At 34.2% G+C, this 19712-nt stretch overlaps 1 protein-coding gene across 2 annotated transcripts in view; it reads left to right on the top strand.

Annotated features, from left to right (window-relative positions):
• The window catches only part of ANKRD13C (ankyrin repeat domain 13C), a 67060-nt gene that overhangs the window by 42688 nt on the left and 4660 nt on the right, over positions 1 to 19712 (top strand). The window contains exons 9-12 of one of the 2 annotated variants that reach the window (XR_002139478.3): positions 19 to 180; positions 10192 to 10267; positions 11511 to 11609; positions 14352 to 14452. Coding sequence is in view for 1 of the 2 variants with exons in the window: in XM_019755088.3 (XP_019610647.2) it covers positions 19 to 180; positions 10188 to 10267; positions 11511 to 11609; positions 14352 to 14452 (442 nt within the window). In the remaining variant the exon portion in view is untranslated. Of the gene's footprint in view, positions 1 to 18; positions 181 to 10187; positions 10268 to 11510; positions 11610 to 14351; positions 14453 to 19712 lie in introns of both variants that reach the window. The other variant, XM_019755088.3, reaches the window with a different exon arrangement.

Genomic DNA, 19712 nt, shown 5'->3' with positions numbered 1-19712 from the left:
TATTTGATTTTGTTTCAGGAAAGAGTAGGAAACTTTTTGGCAGATTTTTATCTGGTGAATGGACTTGTTTTAGAATCAAGGAAAAGAAGAGAACATCTCAGTGAAGAAGATATTCTTCGAAATAAGGCCATTATGGAGAGTTTGAGTAAAGGTGGAAACATAATGGAACAGAATTTTGAGGTATAATTTTCACTTCACATTTGTAATGTTCTAAGGAAAGGGGGGTAGACTTCATTCCTGGCATCCAGTATGTTTATATAAGTCAACAGGTTTTGTTTTCCTTTGATATGGCCTTTGGCCATTTTTTGTATGTCCTTGGTCTTTGAGACCTCACTAAGAAATAGATTAAATCATTTTGTAATCATGAAAATCAGTGTTCATTTTTAATCCATTGCATACATTCTTTATTCTATTTCACCAACTGAAATCACCTGCTGCTTTGAAGGCCCGGTTAAAGGCCCCCTTCCTTTATGAAGTAATTTCTAGCCTATTCCTTCCCATAAATTTTTATTCAGCACGTGTTTATTGAAAGCATGCTATATGCAAAGAAGTATGTGACGGTAGAGAAAAGGGGTGGGGGAAATTAGGAAATATACTATGAGACTGCCTCTGCAAGTTTATTCCTTAATAAGATGAATTGGATGGGTTTTTTAATTTATTTTTTATTTTGACAATTTTAGACTTACAAGAAAGTACTACAGTAATACAAAGAATTTCTGGATACCCTTCATCAAGATTCCCCAAATGTTAACATTTTACTAAATTTTAAAACTGTGTTTTTCAAATTGCAGGAGAGGGACCCCTTAGTAGATTATGAAGTCAGTTTAGTGGGTTGTGACCACCATTTTTGAAAAAAAATAAATGAGAATCTAAATCAAGATAAAAGAGAAAAAACAGTACATCACACACTGTATGGCTTCTTACTATTTTATAAAACAATAGTTTTGGGGTGTATGTGTTATATAACTGTGCATATGTGTGAGTGCTGGGTTGTGGTATAAAATGTGAGTCACAGCTGTAAAAAGATTAAAAGCTGCTATGAGGAGGCTTGAATTCCTTGAATGTTTAGTCTCTCCCCTGTGATACTGTGCCAGATTATGTTTTAGGGATAGACAGACTTTTCAGAATAGTATGCCAGATTCCAGTGAATTTATAGCAATACCTTGTGTGCCAGGAAAATATTTTAATGTTTAGAAAGTTCATGTATTGAATGAATTAGCCATAATTTAGTTACATAAGTACAGGATGCAAAGTGTTTAAGAATCCCCATTCAAGTTTAAGTTAAAATTGTGATCATACCAGTTTAGTGTGATTCTGTCCCCTGCCAGATCCTCTTTGCACTTACCAGTTTTGTTTTTGCTTTGGGATAGAATAGAGCTTCAGCAGATTTTAATTTTCAGAAGCCTCCTAGTATTTACTGATACCTTGACGACATGATATGCTCAGAAAATAGAAATGGAGATGAATTGAGAGAGGAAATGCTGAACTCAATCTTTGACAAAACTGCAGCCCTCTTCCATTGTTGAGCAGACACAAAGGCCATTTCTTTGGATTTGTATTGTGATTTAAATTTTATTAGAGTTCTTTTTAAAAAATGATTTTGTTGTGGGTGGTGGTTATTGCTACTGCCTTTGTTTAATTTTGGCAGGAAACCACTTTGGGATGAGTACATGAGTATTGCTACCTTTGTTGCAGCAAACTATTTTGGGATGAGTACATGGAAACAAAACTTTATAAAATAGCATTTCGTGGACTATTTGCCAGTTGCCTCTGATTGTCTGATTTATCTCTATTTAAACTTAACAGTACACAACCTAATTTTCTTTAGGGCAGAGATTATAACTCGATGCACTTAAATTGTTAAAGGGTCTTTAAATGGCATTTTAATACGATACCATTTCGCACATTGAAATTAAACCATAGTTTAATTTCAGGTATCTGTATAATAGAACAAAATAATATGAATTAAATAATTAAACTTTCGACTTCTGATCAGAAATCAAAGGAAACAGTGCCTATGTGAATCACATAGCCCCTTGAGCTTTACAGTTTTTGATAAATTTTTAATTCAACTTGTCAATCTCTATGAAATATAAGAAACTTGGTGGGATTTTGATTAGTATGGTGTTCAATCTATAATTCAATCAATTTCTGCCAAAAAGCCACCTTGATTTTTTGTTTATTCAACTTTTTATTTTGCGATAATTATAGGTTCAAATGCATAGTTGTAAGAAATAATAGAGTCCCTGTATGCCTCACAGTTTCCTCTGATAGTAGCATCTTGCAAAACTGTAGTATGATCTAACAACCAGGATACTGGCATTGATAGTCAAGATATAGAACGTTTTCACCACCACTGATCCCTCCTCTTTCTCTTTTATAAGCACATTGACTGCCCTTTTGCCCCCTCTCTGTGTCTCACCCTGGCAACCACTAATCTAGCTGTTCTTCCATTTCTTTAATTTTGTCATTTCAAGGATATTGTATATAACCTTTTGAGATTGGCTTTTTATTCAGTCAGGTTAATTCCCAGGTTATTTATCCAAGTTGTTGTGTATATCAATACTTTGTTCCTTTTTGTGTAGTATTCCATGTTGTGAATGTAACAGTTTATTAACCATTCACTTATTGAAAGACTTTTGGGTTGTTTCCAGGTTTTGGCCATTATGAATAAAGCTGTCATAAACATTCACATATAGATTGTTGTGTGAGCATAGGTCTTCATTTCTCTGGGATAAATGCTCTCTTTGGAAATGCGTGAAGCTAGCGGCTTGAGTGTGTGTTCAAGGGGTACATGGGCAGGTGGGATACTGGGGGGGTTGGGCCCTGGGACCCTCTGTACCCTACTGCCCTGGTGACTGGGGAGGACAGTTCATGCCCCCTCTATGCACTGTCCATTCCTGTTTCTGGAATGTCCATCCCCAGATCCTTTCCTTTCTCTGGTCCATTAAGAGCTACCTCTCTAATAGAGTTCATATCCTCAAAAAAGAAAAAAGGAAAAACAGTTGCACCCTGCCAACTCTGAGTACAACTAAGAGTGCAGTTGCTGGGTTGTGTGGTAGCTAAATATTCAGTTTTGTAAGAAACTGCCAAAATGTTTTCCATTTTATGTTCCTACCAGCAGTGTATGAGTGATTGTTTCATTGCATCCTAGCCAGCATTTGGTATTGTTACAAATTTTTATTTTACACATTTTGACAGTGTCTTAGCTTGGGATGCCATAACAAAATACCATAGACTGGATTGGTTAAACATTAGGAATTTATTTCTCACAGTTCTGGAGGCTGGGAATCCAAGGTCATGGTTGCTGGCCTATTCGCTTCCCGGATGAGGGCTTTTATACAGGCTTGAAGATGGCTGCCTTTTTGCTATGTCTTCGAGGGGCGGGGGTGGGAGGGTGGGAGTGTTCTGGTCTTCCTTCCTCACATTATAAACTAATCCCATCATGGCAGTTCCACCTTTATGACCTCATATAAGTAATTACCTCCCAAAGGCCCCACCTCCAAACACCATCACATTGGGAAGTTAGGGCTTCAACACGAATTTTGGAAGGGATACATTCAGTTCATAAAAGGTAGTGTATAGTGCTGTCTCAATTGTGCTTTTATTGCATTTTCCTCATGGCTAATGATGTTGAATGCTCATCTTTTCACGTGCTTGTTTGCCATCTGTATGTCCTCTTAGATGAAATGTCTCTTCATGTCCTTTGCCCATTTTCCAATTGGATTTTTTATTTTATTTTTGAGTTTTCAAAGTTCTTTATATATTCTAGATATTAATTTCTTTGTCAGATCTGTGGGGGTTTTTTTTGTTGTTGTTTTTTTTAAAAGAGTTTTATTGGGAAAGGGGGGAACAGGACTTTATTGGGGAACAGTGTGTACTTCCAGGACTTTTTCCAAGTCAAGTTGTTGTCCTTTCAGTCTTAGTTGTGGAGGGCGCAGCTCAGCTCCAGGTCCAGTTGCCGTTGCTAGTTGCAGGGGGCGTAGCCCACCATTCCTTGCGGGACTCGAGAAATTGAACTGGCAACCTTGTGGTTGAGAGCCTACTGGCCCATGTGGGAATCGAACCGGCAGCCTTCGGAGTTAGGAGCACGGATCTCCAACCGCCTGAGCCATTGCGCCGGCCCTCAGATATGTGTTTTGCACATGTTTTTCTCCTCTATAGCTTGTCTTTTCGTTAAACTTTTTTTTTTTTGGCAGAGGAAATATTTTTGACTTTAATGAAATCCAATTTATCAATTTTTTTTATTTATGGCTTATGCTAAGTCCAAGAATTTTTTGCATAGCTCCAGTTCCCTGAGACTTTCTCCCTATTTTTTTTTTAAGTCATCGCATACGTTTATATTTATTTTAGTCTATGAACCAGTTAGTTTTGTGTAAGTTGTGCTGTTTGAGGCAAGGTTTATTTTTTTGCCTTGGGTGTCCAGTTAGTCTAGCACCATTTTTTGAAAGGGTTATCCTTCCTCCATTGACTTGCCTTCTGGAATTTTCATTGGGATGGTGTAGCACCTGTGGATTAATATGGGGAGGGTTGATAACTTAAAGATATTGAATCTGTGTTTCATGAACATGGTATATATCTCTCCATTTATTTAGATCTTACATAGTTTTTCTCAGAAGTGTTTTGTAGTTTTCAGTATGTAAGTCTTACAGATATTTTATTAAATTTCTCTCAGGTGTTTTTTGTATTTTTAATGCCATCATAAACAATATTTTAAATTTCATTTTCAATTGTTCATTGCTAACATATAGAAATACATGTGATTTTTCTATATTGCTAAATTAATGTATTAGTTATATAGTTTTTTTTTATAGATTCCTTAGGATTTTATACAGATAATATGTCATAAAGTAATAGAGTTTTTTACCTTTTCCTTGCACATCTCTGTGCCTCTTATTTACTCTTTTGTTTAATTTGTGCCTTACTCCACTGGGAAATACCAGTATAACGTTGAATAAAAGTGCTGAGAGCAGGTGCTATGCCCTTTTCCTGATCTTAGAAGGGAATTTTTAATACTATGTTAATATAAAAACTCATTATATTATTTTTAACCTGGCATAAGTAATTTATTATGAATTACAAAGAGCCATGGCTTTTTTCTTCCTGTATTGTTTTAGCTCTGTAATCCTTTTAAGATTATATTTTAATTATTTTAGTATAAAGAAAATATACCTAATATTATTTGGGCTTTTGATAGGGAAGAGCTAATGGATTACATTTTAGAATCATTTTGGAGCTCAATTATAAATACAAAAAATTTAAAGAAAATATTGTTTCTATCAGATATTCATCTATACATATAATTTGATTTGCTTGAACCTGGCAAGGTGCAGGATGCGGGAACAGCAAAACAGAATTGATAAGTCTAATTATAAAAAAAGATGCAAACAGCTATTTTTTTTCTCCTAGACAGAATTTACCAACACATGAAAAGCAGTATGGGACTGATACCAGTTTAATTATATTTGACAGTGGGCATGAAAGGAGAAAAGAAATATTTGTATGCATTTCATAGATAATTTTGAGAATAGAGTTTTTTTAAAACCTACATAATAAGCTTTTTAGGAAAGGACCATACAAATTAACATAGTTAAAAAATAGGTGGTCAAAAGAGTAAAGGGAGGGATCTATCAAATTTAAGAGACATTACTATTTTAATAGTGAACTGTATTTAAAATCTTAATAGAGTTTTAGAAAACATTGTACACCAGTATTGAAAAGTAATAGCTGCTAGGTCAGAACTGGTGCTGTATACAAACAAATCGAGTGTGGAAATCAGCATTTCCTATATTAGCTTTCAAGTCATATGAAATGTAGGTTAGTTACTCAAATGTATATATTTTAATTAGTGACAATTATAATAAAACATTATATTGGAGATTAACAAAAGATTCTCTAGTAGCCTAATCTGAATGGCGTGATGGAGTGCTATAAACTCAAATTTAGCTTCTACAGGTTAAAAACTGAATCTGTATATGCAAGTATTACATAGACTTGAAGCAAGATTAGACAGATTTTAAGCAGTGTTCTGAACATTGATCATGGTCTGCTTAGGTAGACATTTGGGTGAAGGTGGGATTAGCCTTTGCTATGGTTCTGGATTGGAACAGCAGTTTGCATTTTTTCCAGTCATTTCCCCTAGAATTACAAATAGATACATGTATGTCTGCCTTTTGCAGTGTCTCAAGACACTGTTTTACCTAATGTTTTGCCATAATACTTATGAGGGTCATTACCTACCTTTTAAGTCTGCTTGTCATTCTACTGATAAACCATTGCCACATATAGTATGATGTGTAGTATCCCACTTTGTGTATTAAATTTGGTATTGGTTATGATGATTGGTTGCTTATAAGAGATTGCAAAATAACAGTAAACAAGATAGAAGTTTACTTTCCTTTCAGGTTGCTCTGTGAGTTAATCTTAGACCTAGCCTTTATTGTCTTATTTATCTGTCATTCCTCATCCACATGGTATAAGATGGTTTATTACCTGTTTAGTATTCCAGCCAGTAGGAGTAGTAATTCCTAATAGTATTTAGGAAGGAGAGGCCATGCCTGTTCTATTTGAGAACCCAATCAGTAGTTGTACACATCTCATTGGTTAGATCTCATTGGTTAGAACTTAGTAACGCTTAGCTAGCTTCAAGGATGGCTAGAAAAGAAGTTTTTCATTAACTAGGAAGTTATGTATGTGTCCAGATCTATAGAGCTTCTGCCAATTCTACTTGAATAAACATAGGTATCTAAAATTTGGTGTGTTTAAAAGTTTTAGGTGTGCAATATAGTAATTAGACATCTGTACACCTTGTAAAGTGATCACCCCGATAAGTCTAGTACCCACCCATCTTGTACCATACATAATTACCATGTTTCCCCAAGAATAAGACCTAGCCGGACCATCAGCTCTAACGAATTTTTTGGAGCAAAAATTAATATAAAATCCGGTCTTATATAAGACTTGGTCTTATAGTAAAATAAGTTCCAAAAGATGCATTGGAGCTGATGGTCCGGCTATGTCTTTTTTTCTGGGAAACACAGTATTATAATGTTATTGACTATATTCCCTATCCTGCCCTTTATATCCTCATGATTGTTTTTATTAATTGGCAGTTTGTACTTCTTAATCCCTTTCACTTTTTCCATCCATCCCCTCAACTCTCCTCCCATCTGGGTACCATCAGTAACAATTGTTCTCTGTATCTATCAGTTTGTTTCCCTTTTGTTTGTTCGTTTATTTTGTTTCTTAGATACCGCATATACCGTGTTTTCCTGAAAGTAAGATCTAGCTGGACAATCAGCTCTAATGTGTCTTTGTGAGCAAAAATTAATAATATAACACCCGGTCTTATTTTACTATAAGACCAGGTCTTAATATAATAAATATAATATAATATAATATAATATAATATAATATAATATAATATAATTAATATAATATAATATAATATAGTATACCGGGTCTTATATAAGACTGGGTCTCATATTAATTTTTGCTCCAAAACATGCATTAGAGGTGATGGTCCGGCTAGGTCTTATTTTCGGGGAAACAGGGTAAGTGAAACCATATGGCATTTGTCTTTGACTTATTTCACTTAGCATAATACTCTATAGGTCCACCTATGTTGTAGCAAAATTTACTAAATTTGATCAAACAATTTCCTTTTTCCTCCTATCTTCTCTGTTTTGAGTGGTGGTACCATTCTCTGCCATCCAAGCCAGCAGCCTGAAATTGGTTCTTAGACTTCTTAGCTTTCCTTACGCCTATGTCTGATCAATCACAAAGTCCTAAAGATCTCTTGAATCTATTTCTCTACTTCTGTTTTGGAATAGCATGCCCTTACCATTTCTTATTTGGATTACTGAGCTAGCTTCCTAGCTTACACACTGCTGCCAGAGTGATCTCCTTGAAACAGATTGAACTATGGAATGCCTATGCTCCAGAACTAAAATGTACGGAAGACTTAAACTATGTATCAGGCACTGTTTTAAGCACTCTCTATTTAACAAACCATTTTCATCCTCTAAGGACCTGTGACGTTATATAGTTGATTAAACTAAGACAAAAGAACTTGAATAATCTGTCCAAAAGTCAGCTTGTAATTGGAGAAGCCAGCATTTAATCAGTCTGGCTCCAAAGTTTGTGTTCAAAAACTACATTATATTGCTCAAAATACTTGTCCATGGCTTTCTGAGTAAAATGTAATTTATTGCTCAAACCTCTTCCAAACTCCTTTTTCTCTTCTGCGTCTTGCCCATTTACCCTTATATTGTGCTGCTTTCTCTTTATTCGATTCATACTGACTAGTCACAGTATACGTGCAGTTTCCTAGCACAGCATGCTTTTCCTCACCATATCATTTCCTCAGTCTCCTTCCCCTAGTTATTTTGTTCTCTTTCTTGTAGACTCCTCTGCTCAGGAACCACCATTGTTTGCACATCTTTTTGGCTACCCCAGTCTGAGTCAGAAACCCCTTCTCTGTGCTTGTATGTCATCTTCAAGATCTCGATATCGTAGCGCCAATTACCTTGGGTTATAATTGTCTCCTTTCTATGTGTCTCTAAGCTTCTCAGGACAGAATGCCCTCAATTCATATTGCCTGATGCCCAAAAACTGTACGTTTCCTTTCTTCTCACAGCCTCTGTTGCTACCCAGAGGTCATCAATGACTTCTCACCAACAAAATCTATGGCCTTTTCCAAGCTTCTTTCTCCTTAAAATCTTTGTATTATGATATTGAAATAGTCTTTCCTTTTGGCCTCCATGACACCTTGATGCTGCAATTTTTTGTTAGTAACATCTGGCTCCTTTTTGTCCTCCCCCCCCCCACCCCCGTTCACCCCCAGGGTATATGGTTTTATCACTCATCAGCCCTCTATTTTCTTACTTATTTTTCATTTATTCAGAGAATTCCTAAACCTTTATCTCTAACTCTGATTTCTTTCCTTCTGTTTCTGTAACTGCCCTCTAGGAATTTCCCAGTATATAGTAATAGTTCCTGTTATTTCCTGAATCCTTTATTCTGTGCCAGGCAGTATGTTCTTTCCACATATAATCTCCTTGAATTCTTAACAGTGAGGTTTGCGTTCATATTCCCATTTTACAGGTAAGTTCAATTAACATGATAGAGAGTAACTTGCCTTAATTCACACACTACCAGGTAGTGGAGCTGGAATTCCAACTGAGTTTTGTGTCTTCAGAAATCCTTGATTTTAACAACTCTGATATGCCGCTAACATCTTAGACTCTATATCCAAAACTACTTCTGTGAATAGGATCCTCTCCCAGTGTTACTATTTATCTTGTTATTCACATCAGTTTTAATTTATTATTACCCTTTTGCTCCACAGTTTATCTTATTAGTTTTTCCTTAGTGGGTGTCAGTTTCTACAGCCACTCCCTACTTCCTTATTGCCAGTTCATCCTATAGTGATCCAAATTCATATTTAACAAAGACAAGGTGTAAGTTTTAAAATCAAGCTTGACCTTTTGCCAGTGTTGTTCATCTTCCTTTTGAACTTCCCTCCCTAGTTCACATAAATCAATCTACTTGTGTTTTTCCACCATTAATTCTTCGTCTAAAATACTCTTTTTATTTTATTTTCATTTAAATCTGAGCCCCCAATCCCCTAGTCTGAATTTATTATCCAAAGAAGATTGCTCTCTTTTCCGAACTCCAGTCCCACTCAGTTTTTTGTAAGCTCACTTGGCCTTTAATCATACAATATTTTTTATTTCTGATGAACTGCTCATGTCTACTTTTTTTTTTTCTTTCCAACTCTGAATTGTAAACTTCTTGAAGTCTATATTTCCCATGTTTACCAGCTACCATGATGCCAGGAACATTTTAGATGATTAAACATTGAATGAATGGATTTTATAACTTTGATACTTGTTGTCTTAGAGATTTAGAACAAAAATTGATAATAAATATTATTGATAGAGCTTAAATCACCATGGAATTATATATATCAGAAGTAGCCTCTTAAAGCATTATATTAAAGAGATTTAGAAGTTTAGTAGTTTAAAGTTTATTGTATGTTTTTATTTTATATTTTTTAAAATGACATTTTTCTTTCCTCCCTCCCTCTGTATCTCTGTCTCTCTCTCTCTTTCTCTCTGTCTCCGTCTCTGTTTTTCCCCCTTTCCCTCTCCCTCTTTCTTTCTTTCTTTTTTATTTTTTGGCAGCCAGTTCGAAGACAGTCCCTTACCCCTCCTCCTCAGAACACCATTACCTGGGAAGAATATATATCTGCTGAAAATGGAAAGTAAGTGGTTTTTTTTTTATTTCTTTTGTTTATATGTTATTTGGATTTTATAAAAGAACAATTTGTAGAAACATGAGTATGTAAAATTGTTTTAGAGAGAATTATTAGTAGTTTTGTCTGAAGTGGTTCTTTTACCTTTTAAAAATACGGGTTAGGCATGATGAGGGGGAAGTATCCCCAATTATGTTTATTCTTTGAGTAAGTTACAGAGCCTTCATTTGGCATCCCTGCTGCCTGTTTATACGCACCAAAAAACCTATAGGGCATTGTTCTCAGGAAGTGAGGAATTGCCCAGTGCAGTTGCTTTTTTGAGTGTTTCCATGTTTTGATGAACTTTGATATCCTGTTACTATCCTGAGTCTTTACTGTGGTGTAAGGCCATTCACTATTTATTTTTTGCCTTCCAAACTCCTGTCAGTACCCTTTTGTTTCAGCCTTTGCCAGACTGCTTCTTCCCATCCTTACATAGATAATTTCCTTAATGTTACGTTACTACAACTTAGTGATTACCTAGCGCATAGTTTGTATTCAGTAAATATTTATTGAATCAAAGAATGATGAATGATAAATATTTTGAAAGAATCGATAAATAAAAAGTGTTTTCTGGCCAACCATATGAAAGAAAGTACAGTGCTTTGAAGTAAATACTGTTTCCTTTTGGCGAACGAAAGTACAGTTCTTTGAAGAAAATACTATTTCCTTTTGGCGGAGAATAAAATATTACCTACCTCCATGCTTAGGAAGAAGTTGTAATGATTATTGTTTTTTGTATTGAAAGGTTTATTATTATACTTTAATTTCTCCAAAATGTTTCCATCTTACAGTATTCTATAGTTAAGATAGAATTTATTCTTCACATTATTACTTATTAATCAGTGCTGAGAACTGTAGACAATAAAAGAAATTGAATAAGTGATTTTTAAAGATACACAATGATATTTTAAACTTTTTTTAATGATTTGCTTTGTTTCTAAATAGTTGGATTAATAAAATTACATTCAGTGTGAAATTTGTTGAGTTTTGATAGTTTTTATGAACTTCTACACTTTGCTATTTTATTTTTTGTTACCCTTGTCTTACTTCTTATACATGTATCATTCCCTTTTATCATAACTTTATTTCTATACTCAGTGTAAGAAAAAGTGAAATATTAATAAATGCCATTGGAAGATTGACAGATTCTTCTTAAGACGATGATAACATCTGGAAAAAGTTTCCTAATTATTTCTTTCTCCCATTATAGAGCTCCTCATCTGGGTAGAGAACTGATGTGCAAAGAGAGTAAGAAAACATTTAAAGCCACGATAGCCATGAGCCAGGAATTTCCCTTGAGAATTGAGTTGTAAGTTTGTTACTAACTAACTATACAAGCTTATGAAAGAAGCCATTAAACCCTAAAGGCTGTATGTAATAACACTTACATCTGAGTGGTGCATTTGAGACCTTTGAAGTGCAAAAGCCAATAGCCATTGCTTTGATGGTGTGTGCCCCCTTGTAGGAATTTTCTAGTTCACAAAATATTAGCATTTTTATTATTTTAACCAGACAAATGTTTGAGTAGTTATTTTAATTATAAAAATAATACATGAATACATGTGTATTATAAAAACTAATAGCATGAAAGTTTATAGAATAAAAATGACAGTTTACTTTCACTTTATTACTAGCAGTTAATAGGTGAGTAACTGGTGTATTTTTATCTAGATTTTTCTCTGTGTTTTTGCATTTTTATTAAAATAGTATAGCCTACATTTGTTCTGAGTACCTGTTTTTTTTTTCTTTTAAAAGTAAGTATATCTTGCAGTTATTACAATAATTACTTTTTAGTCTATCTTCTTTCCATGGTTTTTGTAGTATTGATATACTGTAATTTATTTTGTCACACCCCTGCTGCTAAACATTTTGATTGTAGTTTGTTACCATTACAAACAATACTGCAGTGGACATCTTGAATATATCCTTTCAAACCTGTACTCATCAGATGTAAAATTAAAAATGAAATCAATTTGGAGAAATGGGTGGAATGGGAGGTGGGTAGCTAGAGCTAATTCTGACAGAACTGTAACTTCAGGCTCCCCACTAAAGTAGGGGATGAATTGAAGCCCTACACTATTTTCCCTTCCCTAACAATCTGGCTAATGCATTAAAACAAAATTTTCATAGAAGAGAGCAGGCTCTACATTTTTCTACAGAGTATATACATGTATTATACTCCCCAATAGCCAGACTTTAGAAAAGTAGATAGAATGTGCTATATATACAGCCCTCAAGCTATAGATCAGAGAGGGAGGGAGATAGACAGTTCCCAGAGGATCTGGGTAGGGAGTTAACCATACATACAAATCTGGGTAATTCATCATATCTTAGACCAGAGTCACTAGTATTATATTCTAATAAAGAACAACAATGTGGTCAATTATAAAATGCTATCAATTTTAGGAGTTATCCCAATTTCAGAGATGTTAGTATATGAAAAAACATGGTATAACTTATAAGTGTTGCATTTATAACCATTTCCCATGCAAAAAAGTAAAATAAAGAACATAGCATGTAAAAGACAAAGAATTCATTCTAGAACGAAACATAGGTCAAAGAACATAAAATTCCTTGTAAATGCTATAGAAAAAAAAATGTGAAATGAGTAAATTAGATCACGCTAAGAGAAGATGATAAGATAATAGAATGAAATGAAAAGGAGATTGTAAAGCTAAGGGAATAAAGTAAGTACTAAATAGCACTATTGCAAAGCAAATACATTAGGAATAACAATGAACAGAATGTATGTGGCAGAAAATTAAATTTTGATAGCTCATACTGCATTTCCCCGAAAATAAGACCGGGTCTTACATTAAGTTTTGTTCCCTTAGGGCTTATTTTCAAGGGATGTCGTATTTTTTCATGTGCAGCAATCTACATTCAATTATAGTCATGTCATCTTCCAGAACATCGTCATAATGTACTAAACAAATGCGTCTGTCTGGCTGAGATCTTAATGGGCTTATTTTCGGGGTAGGGCTTATTTTCGGGGAAACAACTGTAGTAAATGCAAGTGAAAGAAGAGGTTAAACTAATCAGAGAAATAATGTTTCTGGAGACAAAGATGGTTCAACATAAGGACCATTGGTGTGCCCCTAATATAGAAAGCTTCCAAAATAGTAATCCAGATATGATAGAAGAAAATTTCTCTGTAAGAAAGAACTGAATCCTTAGCATAACATTAGGCTCCAAGAAAAAGTGATAAGAGGATGATTGGTAACAATAATTATTTTAATTAAACTATTTGACTTCAATTTTTAATACTCTAAAGGCATTCAAACAGAAAAGATGAAAAACAGCCTGCCCTACGTTTTTTCACATCTTAGTATTTCTGAGGCAAAGAAAGTGTGATCTGATAGTATATCCAGATAAGATGCTATTTACATGTCAAGGCAATTGAAAAAGACACAGAATTCAAGAAATATAGCAGCCATGGACCATACTACTTGAAAATGAAATCCATCCAACCAAAAGATGAAAGGAGAAGTTATAGTATAATGACTGATGCAATACTGAATGCCAGAGGACATTATGAAATTGTAGTTTAGAGGGAAATAAGTATAAACTGAAATTTTATGCCAGCCAAATTTTCCTTTAAATATGCAAAATGGAAACACTCATTTATGAAATCTGCAAGAAATCAATGAATACTAACTAAGCACATAAGAGCCCTTCACACACACAAAATTGACAGCGATACTCAGCCACCCAAACAGTGAGGCTAATTAAAGAACTCGGGGGAGGGGGAGGTATGTAAACTTCAGGAAGAAGATAGATGTCAGCCTTGAATCCAGTTAAATATAGAACTAAAATCAAGTAAATGTGGAAATTATGACTGTACAATAAAATGTAAAAGTTATAAACTTTGACACAGCAAAAAGAATAATAACCAAAAAATCAAGAGGAAGAATGAGGCACCATTTCCTCATCCTTAATATCTAGAAATCAGTAGTACTGTCTGAGTTTGAAGCTTGTGGTTATGAAACAGCATAAGAACACAAAGACATCCATTTGAAAAATGAAAACATTTTTTTCTTCCATTTTTCAGATTATTGAATGTTTTGGAAGTAATAGCTCCCTTTAAGCACTTTAACAAGCTTAGAGAATTTGTTCAGATGAAGCTTCCTCCAGGCTTTCCTGTAAAACTAGGTAAGAGAAAAATTATAATTTCCATGTCTATTAGAAATATGGAACTGTTTACTAACATTTAATAAGAAATATGCTTTGAAGGAAAATGGATTTCCTAGTTGCTAAAATTTAAAGAAGTTTTTCTGTAATTACATGCTTTGATATTCACGTTTTGTCAGATATATAAAGTGCCTGATGAGAGTTCTACTTCTACTTGATTTAAATTAAATATACGGGATAAGCAAATACTTCATACAAGAGGGTGTGGGTGAACTCATGATGCACTGTGATAAAGTTTTTGAAGTGAAATAGGAAGACTGGATTTTAGCCCAAATTTTTAAGCAAACTTGAGTTCCTGAACAGTGGGGAATGTTTCTGGAGTCAACAGTCACTATTTATAGATAAAGTAATACTTGTACATTCTATTTTCAGTCTTAAATATTTAAACATAGTATTATCTTAAGCAATGATCTTTATAAACAGTAAACTCTCATTTTTGTATATATTTATCTTAACTGTATCAGAAAACTGGGAACAATAGACTATTAAAAGGTTCTTTAGGAGTTTAGGCTTAGATTTAGCATTGATTTAAGCTTCAGGAGAGCCTTCAATACCACCGATTGATCCAGCCACCAAATATTTAATCGCCGCTTGCAATGTGCCAGACGCTTTTCTAGGGATGAAAGGCAGTAAAAGTCCCTGCCCTCTTGGTGTTTACATTCTAGTGGGAGAGGAAAAAAAAGCATATAGTAAATGTAATCTTTATATAATTCCTCACATACATATTTTTTATCTTTATTCAATATTACTGAAACTACATCTCAGAATAATTAGGCCCAGAAATAATGTTTTCATTGCTAAAAATTAAACCTGAACTCAACTTTCCAAACTTGGAAATAAGCATTTGGTAGATTAAAATGGATTTTTAAGCATGTTTTCAAAATGTCACTCTAGAGTCCCTTTGTGCTGAAAAAGCAGTGGGAACCCAATGTCTCCTTGAGGAAACCACTATAAGATCTTAGGCAGAAATGGTTAGAAAACTGAAGCAATCGAGACCTGTCTGTTTGAGCTATAGATACAGGATCATTACATGAACATTTCTGCAGAAGCTTCAAATTCCACTGTGATTTTCTATAGCCAGCAACTAGTTCAAGCATTGGATTCTCTTCTAGGTCCTGTGTTTAGGAGGCACAGTGATAAACGAGAATAGAGGGCAACAATTGAATACATGAGAATTGCAAACTTGCCCTGTGTTCACATCTCTTTAAGCCCCAACCTCAAATCACACCCCACACTCAATATACATTTTTATGCAAAAGGAGTATTTTGATTATATGAAAAGGAAAAAAGTCTATTTTTTTGGAGGCATTTCTCTGATATAGTACCACATCTTAACAAGGGATTGATAATCTTTTGCTTTTGTACTTACAGTTATCACTAATTTTCTTACCTATCTCTCTCTCTCTCCTAGTTTTTCTTCTTTTCAACTAACCTTGTGAAACTCCAATCCTCAGTCATTTTTATTTCCTACCATTTCTGTTTCTGTATTTAGGCTAAAAAATACAATTGAGGGGGAAAATTATAAAAATTTGGAAATTGTTGTTAAGACAATTATATTTTTTCAAAATCAGCCAGAGCTTTAAAGAATGATTATGAATGATCTTATCCGATTAATTATCCTCTTTGCTCAAAGGCTAAATTTGAACCTCTTTTACCAGTCTCCATCCTCTCTCACTACTTCCTCCCACAATCTAAGCAGATGATTTTTGTTTCCTTAGTTACAGAAAAAGACTATCAGAAATGAGACCTCCCTCCACCTACATAGACTTTCTGCCCCCAGCCTTGTCTTTTCCATCTCAGTGGAAGTGGTGCCCTCTTCTTAGCTTGAATAGTCTATTTGTACTATGGATCTACTCTCCCAGCTCTAACGAGCTTGCTCTATCAGTCTCTGCGTATTTCTTTTTTACCATCCAACTCTCTACTGACTTTTTCCTCTTAGCTTTAGGCTTTGTTTAGGTCTTTCTCCTTTTAAAATTCAACCAGCCAAATAAAATAATCCCTTTAATTCCTCCCTACCTAGCACTTGCCTTTAATCTTTGCTTTCCATAGCCAAGCTACTTGAAAATCTACTTTTATCTCTCCATTCTTACTTTACAATTATATTATAAATGGGGTAAATAGCCACATAAAGGGAGGCAAGGTTTTTCTATTATACTTGAACTGCTAAAATGATGACACGAGTTTATAAGTTGGTTATATATAATGTATATTTACAACCACCACTAAAGAAGCTATAAGAGGAGATATACTTAAAAACACTATAGAAAATTAAAATCAAACTCTAAGAAAATAGTCAGGTAACCTACAGGAAAGGAAGAAAACAAATTACAAAATGGCAGACTTAAGGCTTACTATTAGGTTGGTGCAAAAGTAATTGTGGTTTAAAAGGTTGAAAATAATTGCAAAAACCGCAATTACTTTTGCACCAACCTAATATATAATTTCATTAAATGTAAGTAGTCTAAAGAGACTATTTGAAAGATAGAGATTGGCAAAATGGCTTACAAAATATGACAAGTGTATGCTATCATTAAGAAAGTCTCTTCAAATATAATAGTAGGCAAATTGAAAGGGAAAGGATGGAAAAATATGTATCAAAGGATAATGGGACTAGCCATGTTAATATTAGGTAAAATGGATTTCAGAGCAAAGAAAATTACCAGAGACAGAGAAGGACATGATATAATGATAAAAGGGTCACTCCACAAAGAGGAATAGCAATCCTAAATGTATGCATATACACCAGACAACAGAGCTGCGAGACAGGTGTAAGCAAAAAAATGAAATCAATGAAAGGAAAAATAGATCTATAATATAAATTGAGACTTCAGCACCCTTCTCTTCACAGTTGAAACAACAACGAGATAGAAAATAAGCAAAGTTATAGAACATCTCTACAACATCATAAACCAAAGCATCTATTTGTCATTTATGGAATAGTCTACCCAACAGTAGCTGAATACACATTCTTTTCAACTGCCCATGGAACATATACATAGGTAGGCCATATCCTGGGCCATAAGGTGACCTCAAAAATTGTAAAAGAGTTGAAAATCTGTCATAATAGAATCAAACTAGAAATTAACAATAGAAAAATAACAGAAGAATCTCCAAACATATGGAAACAAAAGAATACTCTTCTAAATAATTTATAGGTCAAAAACAAGGTCTTGGCAATAAAGAATATATTAAACTAAATGAAAATGAAGTAATAACACATCAGAATTTGTGGCATATATCTAAAGTGGTGCTGAGAGGGAAATTCATAGCACTAGATGTGTACATTAGGGGAAGAAAGTCACACATCAGTAATTTAAGCTCCTACCTCAATTAACTTAGAAAAAGAAGAGCAAATAAACCCAAAGCAAGCCGAAGGAAGGACATAATGAAGTGTAAAAATCATGAAAGAGAAAACAGAAAACAAATAGAGGAAGTCAATGAAACAAAGAGCTGGTTCTAGAAAATGATCAGTACAATCAACACATTTGTAACAAGACTGATAGAGAAAACAGAAGTTATCAATACAAGAAATGAAACAGGATATCACTACAGACCCTGCAGAAATCAAAAGGATAATAAATTTAATGAGGAATAAAGGGGAAAAAAGGCATTATTCAGAGAAGAAAGGAAGAAATAAAGTCTCCATTTGCAAATGATACGATTCTATCAGTAGAAATATCAAAGATTCTACAAAAAAATTAGAATTAACGAGTTGAGCAAGATGACGGGATACAAGTTAAACAAACAACAGCCAATTGTATTTCTGTATATTAGCATTGAACACAGACACCAAAATTGAAAATTAAGTACTGTATATAATTGCTAAAAAAGGAAATACTTAGGTGTAATTCTGACAAACCATGTGCGGTACTTATATATGCTAAAAATTATACAACATTGATGAAAGAAATCAAAGAAGATATAAACAAATGGGGAGACATACCATGCTCATGAATTGGAAGACTCAACATAGGAAAGTTGTTAATTCCTCCCAAGTTAATATATTGGTTTAACACCATTTTTATCACAATCTCAGCAATATTTTATGCATATATATAGACAAGATTATTTTAAAATTTACATAGAAAGGCAAGAAAACTAGAATATTAGTTTTCTAGGACTGATATAACAGAATACCACAAACTGAGTAGCTTAGACAACAGAAATTTAGTGTCTCACAGTTCTGGAGGCTAGCAGTCCGAGATGAATGTGTCGCCAGGGTTGGTTCCTTCTGTGAGAGAATCTGTTTGTTCCACACCTTTCCCCTGGCTTCTGGTGATACTCCTTGGCTTATAGAAAGTCACTCCAACCGCTGCCTTCATCTTCACATGATGTTCTCCCTGTGTGTGTGTCTCCAAATTTACTTTTTTTGTAAGGACACTAGCCATACAAAGAGAGGGTTAGGGACCACTCTCATGACTCTTGACTTGATTACTTCTGTAAAGACCCTGTCTCCAAAATAGGTTACATTCTGAGGTACTGGGGTTTAGTACTGGAACATACAGTTTTTGGAGGGGAAACAATTCAACCTATAACAATAACCAAAACAATTTTGAAAAAGAATAGAGTGTGGGTACTCAGTTTACTCTGTTTCAGTGTTTACTGTGTAGCTATGGTAGTCAAGACTGTATGCCGAGTGATAAACATATAAATCATAACAAAATAGAGAATCCAGAAATAGACCTTCATAAATGTGCCCAACTGATTTTTGGTAAAAGTTTAAAGGCAGTTCGACAGAAGAAAGATAGCCCTTTCAACAAATGATCCTGGAGCAATAGACATCCAAAAGCAAAACAGTGAACCTCCCACCTAAGTCCTTTAGTTTCTACAAAAATTAACTGATAATGGACCGTGGACTTAAATTTAAATGTAGAACTTAGACCTGTAAAACATTTAGGAAATAAACATTGAAGAAATTCTTAGGAATCTAGGTTTAAGCTAAGAGTTCTTAGGCTTTACACGACAAGCACAATTTATAAAAGGAAAAAAATCAGTGAACTGGACTTCATCAAAAATAAAACCTCTGTGAAACCCAGTTAAGTGGAAGAAAACACAAGAACTCTTAAAACTCATCAGTAACAAAACAAGCCAATTACAAAAGGACAAAAGACATTCCACCAAAGAGGATGTGTAAATGGAAAATAAGCACGTGTTCAATATTATTAGCCATTAGGGAAATGCAGATTAAAACCAGAATGAGATATCACTATACACACCTAAC

The sequence above is a fragment of the Rhinolophus sinicus genome, chromosome 14, assembly GCF_057876585.1.
Source record: "Rhinolophus sinicus isolate RSI-liver-muscle chromosome 14, RSI-T2T, whole genome shotgun sequence".
Classification (NCBI taxonomy): domain Eukaryota; kingdom Metazoa; phylum Chordata; class Mammalia; order Chiroptera; family Rhinolophidae; genus Rhinolophus; species Rhinolophus sinicus.
The sequence above is the reverse complement of the archived record's forward strand: the minus strand, read 5'-3'. Positions and strand labels throughout refer to the sequence as shown.